The 7,468-nt window shown below is 40.7% G+C and overlaps 1 protein-coding gene across 1 annotated transcript; it reads left to right on the forward strand.

The window, feature by feature from the left end:
• The first annotated feature begins 2,585 nt into the window (after positions 1–2,585).
• LOC138875079 (uncharacterized) lies at positions 2,586–5,614 on the forward strand. The gene is made up of 2 exons (XM_070153899.1): positions 2,586–2,914; positions 5,542–5,614. Exons 1-2 carry the CDS (start codon positions 2,586–2,588, stop codon positions 5,612–5,614), a joined length of 402 nt encoding a protein of 133 aa, XP_070010000.1.
• The last annotated feature ends 1,854 nt before the right edge of the window (positions 5,615–7,468 follow it).

Here is a 7,468-nt window from a genome sequence, read left to right on the forward strand (position 1 = left end):
GGAGTGGGTACGAGCATGGCAAGGGGCTCGGCAAAAACCTCCATGGAATCGATAAGCCCATAAAACTCAAAAAGCATAGCACTACTTTCGGTCTAGAATATGACTACACCTGGGAAGAATTCAACAACTGGTCGCCACGATGGCGCGGTCCTTACTGTCCATTAGAGCAGCCAATACCGCGTTTGGAGTAGACTTTCTAATAGGCTAACATCGTTTATGGGTCAGACAAAGATGAAACACTTGCAGCGGTGAGGAACTTGTTCCTAGAAGACAATGACATGGACTGTTGTGTTGTTCTCGAGGAAGAGGGGGAGGAAGGCCCTTCCATACAGGCTATGAGCAGAAGGGAACGCCTCAATAACTGGACTATCAAGAAAACCAGAGCCCGGCGAGCCTCGGGGTAGCAAGGCTAAAACAAGCATCATGCACCGTTTATTTACTAAATGATTTTCTTTTCGTATTTTTCAATTCCCGCAATAAGATCTCTAATGTTCAAAACAGTTATGCAATTTATCAAAGCATTCTGACTTTTCTTATGAATCAACACTCATTGTTATTTTTCTCTCATTTTACTTATACAACATTACTATTACTAATCTTGATGAACCAACGACTGTGACATGCAATGAGACAATGCAACAAACGGAAATTGATTCAGAGGAAGATGACATACCAGATGAGATTGTCAAAGAAGTTTAGAACTTGAGAATAGACCTAAGTCCAACCTGGACGAGACAAAAATTGTTAACTTGGGAGATGCAGAAAACGTCAAGGAAACACGAATCAGCGTTCACTTATCGCCATCAAAAAATAAAGAATACACAAAATTTCTAAAGGAATATGAGGACATATTCACTTGGTCGTATGATGACATGACTGGTATGAGTACATCTATTATGGCTCATAAACTGCCAACCGATCTGACATGTCCGCCAGTAAAGCAAAAGCTTAGAAAGTTCAAGCCTAATATGAGTCTGAAAATCAAGGAAGAAGCCACCAAGTAGGTCAAAGCTAAGGTTCTCAGAGTAGTAGAATACCCGACATGGTTAGCCAACATTATGCCAGTGCCAAAGAAGGATGGGAAGGTCAGAGTCTACGTCGACTACCGGGATCTCAACCGGGCCAGTCCGAAAGACGATTTTCCTTTGCCGAACATACACATCCTAACTGACAATTGCGCCAAGCATGAGCTGCAGTCATTTGTAGATTATTTCTCAGGTTATCATCAGATCTGGATGGATGAAGAAGATGCTGAAAAACAACTTTTATTACGTCATGGGGAATGTACTGTTCCAAGATGATGTCGTTCGGCCTGAAGAATGCAAGGGCCACCTTTATGAGGGCCATGACTACCATTTTCCATGATATGATACACAAGGAGATTAAGGTATATGTAGATGATGTCATCATCAAGTCCAAGAAGGCCACTGATCACATGGAAGATTTGAGGAAGTTCTTCAATAGATTGCGAAGGTACAACTTGAAACTAAATCCCGCGAAGTGCGCATTTGGGGTTCCTACTAAAAAATTACTTGGGTTTATTGTGAGTCACCGAGGAATAGAATTAGATCTATCAAAAGTCAAAGCTACTCAAGAATTGCCACCGCCAAAGAACAAGAAGGACGTGATGAGTTTCTTGGGAAGGCTTAACTATATCAACCGGTTCATAGCACAGTCTACAGTTATCTATGAGCCAATCTTTAAGATGTTGAAGAAAGACACCGCCACCAAATGGACCGATGACTACCAAAAGGCATTCGACAGAATCAAGGAGTACCTGTCAACACCACCAGTCTTAGTCCCGCCCGAGCCAGGTAGACCCTTATTACTCTACCTTGCATTATTGGATGGAGCTTTCAGTTGCGTTCTGGGGCAGCATGATGAAATGGGGAGGAAGGACAAGCCATTTATTACCTTAGTAAGAAGTTCACCTCGTATGAAGCCCGGTATTCTCTATTAGAGCGCACCTGTTGTGTTTTGACTTGGGTAGCCCAGAAGCTGAGACATTACTTCTGCGCCTACACAACATATCTCATATTAAGGATGGATCCTTTGAAGTACATCTCTCAGAATCCCATGCCCACTGGCAAGCTGCCAAGTGGAAAATCCTGTTGAGTGAGTTTGACATTGTCTACGTAACTCAGAAAGCAATCAAGGGACAAGCACTAGCGGATCACCTTGCTGAAAATCCCGTGGATGGAGAATACGAACCCCTGAAAACGTATTTTCCTGATGAAGAGGTATCATTCATAGGAGAGGACATTGAAAAATCCTATGACGGTTGGAGAATGTTTTTCGATGGAGCAGCAAATTTCAAAGGAGTTGGCATAGAAGCAGTCCTAGTATTAGAAACCGGTCAGCATTATTTAGTATCCACCAAACTCAGATTCTCGTGCACAAACAACATGGCCGAATATGAAGCTTGCATCTTAGGGCTTAAAATGGTCATTGACATGAACATTCAAGAACTGCTAGTAATTGGAGATTCAGACTTGCTTATACATCAGGTACGAGAAGAATGGGCAACCAAGAACTCCAAGATACTCCCGTATATGCATCATGTACAGGAACTGAGGAAAATGTAAATGAAGACGGAGTTCCAACATGTTCCCATAATCCAGAATGAGTTCACTGATTCATTGGCTACCCTGTTGTCTATGATACAACATCCAGACAAAAATTTCATCGATCCCATTCTAGTAAAGTTCCATGATCAGCCAGCTTATTATGCCTATGTCGAAGAAGAAGAAGATGGAAAGCCTTGGTTTCATGATATCAAGGAATATATGGCAAAAGGAGAGTACCCAGAACTTGCAAATCCTACTCAGAAACGCACAATTCGGAGATTGGCCAACAATTTCTTTCATAGCGGAGGAATCCTGTATAGGAGGACTCCTGATTTGGGACTATTAAGGTGTGTCAACGCAAAGGAAGCATCCAGGCTACTAGAGGAAATTCATGTCGGGACCTGCGGTCCACGTATGAACAGTTTTGTCTTACCAAAGAAAATACTTCGGGCTGGTTACTTTTGGATGACTATGGAAACAGACTGCATCCAGTATGTCTGGAAATGCCATCGCTGTCAGATATGTGCAGACATGATAAAGGTACCTCCAAATGAGCTTAATGCAACAAGATCACCATGTCGTTCGCCACTTGGGGAATGGACGTTATTGGACCAATTGAGTCTCCCGCTTCCAACGGACACAGGTTTATCCTAGTAGCAATTGATTATTTCACCAAATGGGTCGAAGTAGCATCTTACAGAGCAGTAACTAAGAAAGTTGTGGCAGACTTTGTCTATGACCGCATTATTTGTCGATTCGGGATTCTAGAGTCAATCGTTATTGATAATGGCTCCAACCTCAACAACGACTTGATGAAAGCTATGTGTGAAACTTTCAAGATCAAACACAATAATTCCACAGCCTACAAGCCTCAAATGAATGGAGCTGTGAAGCCGCCAATAAGAATATCAAGAAGATATTGAGGAAAATGATAGAGAAGCATAAACAGTGGCACGAGAAGTTATCATTTGCACTATTGGGGCATCGCACCATAGTTCGCACATCAACCGGAGCTACCACCTATATGCTGGTTTATGGTACAGACGCTGTCATTCCTGCTAAGGTTGAAATTCCTTCCCTAAGGATCATACAAGAAGCTAAGCTCGACAACGCGGAATGGGTGAAAAGTCGTTATGAGCAACTAGCCCTTATCGATGAAAAGAGAATGAATGCAATTTGCCACGGTCAACTCTATCAGAACAGAACATCCAGAGCCTTCAACAAAAGAGTCAAGCTGAGACTGTTCACACCGGGGCAGCTGGCGTTAAAGAAAATTTTTCTGCATCAAGACAAAGCCAAAGGGAAGTTCTCTCCTAACTGGCAGGGTCCATACTTGGTTCACCGGGTTCTAATAGGAGGAGCCCTCCTACTTGCAGATGTATGATGTAAATTGAACTACTCCTGACCTAATTCCCATTTAAGAGGGGATACGTAGGCAGCCCTATGGGTTCGGTCACAATTCAATAAAATTTCCACCCCCCCCCCCCCGCAATTGGAAATTGGGGCAGAATTTTGAGGAGGACCCTCAAAATTCCGAAGTAATTTCAGCCAATCGTCGCACGAACAGAAGTTAGAAGCGTCAACCCATTAAACTAAGGCAGAATGTTTAGGGGGACCCTCAAAATTCCATAGCAAGAGAGGTTGAAATGTCTAGAACTACGTCATAGTCATCGGTTCATCTAAAGCTTTTTATTATACGCTTATGTCATACTTTTAAAAAAATATGCATTTTTATTATCGAAACTGCTTTGTTTAGCAACACTACCCCAATGATACATACAGTATCACCGGATCAAAGCCGAGCAGGTCAAGCAAAGCCAGTGGGAATACAAACTAACCTCCCCCCTTTACAAAACTCATGATTTTTCTTTGGATGCAGGCACTTGGATTGCGAAATCATCAAACATACTATACGCCCATGGGACAAACATTATTTAGGAACACAGCTCTCAGAACTGTTGCGCTTACCAACCTTTGCTATCCGCACACCAGTGATATTCCGCATGTCACAATGTCCCCAGCAATCACAATGTCATAATCTGCTATCAGCTAAGAAAGCTCTACTACCATTTGCCATTTTATTTCTTGCATAAGGCTATCATTCTGCCTTCCGAGACTAAACGTTGTCTCCATCTGCATTTTTGCATTGCATAAGGCTACCATTCTGCCTTCCGAGACTAAACGTTGTCTCCATCTGCATTTTTGCATTGCATAAGGCTTCCATTATGCCTTCTACGGTTAAGCTCTACCTCTATCTGTATTTTGCATTTCATAAGGCTACCGTTCTGCCTTCCGAGACTAAACACTATCTCCATCTGCATTTTTTATATTGCATAAGGCTACCATTCTGCCTTCTGAGGTTAAGCTCTACCTCCATTTGCATTTGCATTGTATAAGGCTTAACATTGTCATCATCCTTGCATAAGGCTAAACACTACCTCACTGCATCTCATGGCTGAAACATCGCCACATACTGCATCGGCATGGCTGAAAGATCGCCACATACCACATCTGCATAGCTAAAAGATCTCCACATACCGCATCTGCATGGCTGAAAGTTCGCCACATACTGCATCTACATGGCTGAAAGATCTCCACATACTGCATCGCATGGGCTGAAAGATTGTCACATACTTTATCTTATGGGCTGAAAGATCGCCAAATTGTCTGAATGCATCATCGTTCGGAGGCATCATCTTCATAGCCCGAGAACACCATGTCATGGCCTGAGGATCCCTTTTAATCTTTTGCATATCATTATTCAAAGACATCATGGTTCGGAGGCATCATCCTCATAGCTCGAGAGCATTATTTCATGGCCTGCAAATCCTTTATTGTATGCTTCATGGCCTAGGATGTCATGGTCTAAAGGACGTCATCCTAACCGTCCAAAGACAACATTCATGGTCCGACGGGAATTTACATCATGTTTAAATTTATGCACAGTATACGCTTGTATTGTTTCTAATTGCAGGTACACCGGCGAGCAAAAGCCATCCCGGCAGGAGCAAACCCACTCCAGTTCCCGCAGCCATATCAAACCTTAACCATTCTCACAAGCCTCCAACTCACCCGGTCCTAGATATTGCATCCATTCTTGGAAAGTCTCCATCGGCATACTCCGCCGACGGATCCTGAACTACATATGGTATGATTCCTATAAAACTAGGGATATGTAGGCAGCTCAAAAGCCAGGGTGTGGCCTATCTTCTTCGAACCGTTTCATTCGGTCAAAATTGACCATCATATCTTTACCCAACAACTCTTTCATCATTCCCGGATAAAGAGGAGCAGCTGTTGATACCCAATTGTTTTCTATATATTTTTTAATATGCAAAGTTACTTCAAAATGGCATATATATATATATATATATATATATATATATATATATATATATATATATGCATATGTGAGCATATACAAGTGTTTTATTATTTTTTCATAATTTTTAAAGGTTTTTAAAATCAATTTATTTTCCTCTTTTATCCATAAAAACCAAATAATTATTTTCAAAATTATTATTTTGGTAATTCATTTATTGGACTTTCATATTTATGTTAGAATATAGTTAAGGTATTTTTTGCATATTTTTACAAATTTATTTAGTATTTTTAAGCTAAATTGCACATAATTGCAATATTAGCCTCTTTTAAGATTTAATTGCGTTTATATTCATAAAATCAAGTCCATTTTTAAATTGATAATTATATGTTATAAATCATTTTAGTGCTTTTAATTTGTTTTCAAAAATTATTTTACTATTTTTTATAAAATAAATAGGGAAAATGGCTATTTAAAATCTAGCCAGATTGGCTTTCAGTTTCAGCCTAAAATTGAGCCCAAATCAGACCCAATTTCCCATCCCAATTGCAACTCAAACCCAAACCCTAACCCATTTAAACGACCCAACCCGGATTCCCCACCTAACCCCTTTAATCATAGTCGTTGATCATTTAGATCAACGACTACCGTCCTCCCTTTCCTTTTTTTAACCCTGAACGACCCCTAAACCTAAATCATTTCTCTACACCCGCCGCCTTTGAATCCCCTTTCTCTCTCAACTCTCTCTAAAACCTCTCAAGAACCCTAGCCACCGCCATCTAACCCCACCCTAATCTACCTCAACCCCTGCCTAATCCATGGACGCTCATGGTCATTTGAGATATGTATCAGCCTCCTACGGCTCTTAGGTGCTTATTTCTATGGTTTCATGGCAAGATCTCGAGGGAATCTGGTCCAGTCCTTGCTCGACTTCTGTTCATGGCTTTTCTCCAGCCAGCCATGACCTTTCTCTGGCCATTCATGGCCTTTCAAGGCAGATCTTTGACTTTCCTGGCTAGATCGGAAACTTTCAAGGTCTTTCTCACCTTTTTAGGGTTTTCCGAAACCCTAATCTTTAAGATATTTTGATTTTTCTTTCAGATCTACTTTAGATCTATACTTGCTATGAATATTTTAAGTGTTTTCTCAAAAGTTCTTCAACTTTTTTTTCAAAACGACCCTTCATTTTCTCCGATTTGGGTTTCTCTTAACCTCTCTTTCAAAAACTCTCTTCTCTGATTCTTGATGTTGTTTTATGATTTTACTATGTTCAAACTGCTTGTTATGTTTTCCTTCTACTTGAGTCAGCATGTTAAAACCCTAGTTCCTTTTTGCCTCATCCGGGTTCTGAAACTGCATGTTTGAATGTGCACTTGCTCGATTAAGTTCTTCGTTCTTGTTTGACTTATTTGATTTTGAGTTTTACCATCATTTAAATTCGATTATTGTGGAAAACCCTAGGTCTTTTGGTCTAAGACTGCTTGTTTGAATTTATACTTGACTCGATTAAAGGTTCCTTGTTTCAGACTCTCTTTTCTTTTATGTGACATATCTGATTTTGGGTTTCACTATCTTTTTA

The sequence above is a fragment of the Nicotiana sylvestris genome, chromosome 8 (assembly GCF_000393655.2).
Source record: "Nicotiana sylvestris chromosome 8, ASM39365v2, whole genome shotgun sequence".
NCBI lineage: Eukaryota > Viridiplantae > Streptophyta > Magnoliopsida > Solanales > Solanaceae > Nicotiana > Nicotiana sylvestris.

What these genes read in the sequence shown, in the direction of transcription:
- LOC138875079 (XM_070153899.1), top strand. Translation starts at nt 2,586, where the DNA reads ATGAAGACGGAGTTCCAACATGTTCCCATAATCCAGAATGAGTTCACT. An exon ending in CCTGATTTGGGACTATTAAG is followed by an intron (nt 2,915 to 5,541) that starts GTGTGTCAACGC and finishes TTCTAATTGCAG; the next exon opens with GTACACCGGCGAGCAAAAGC.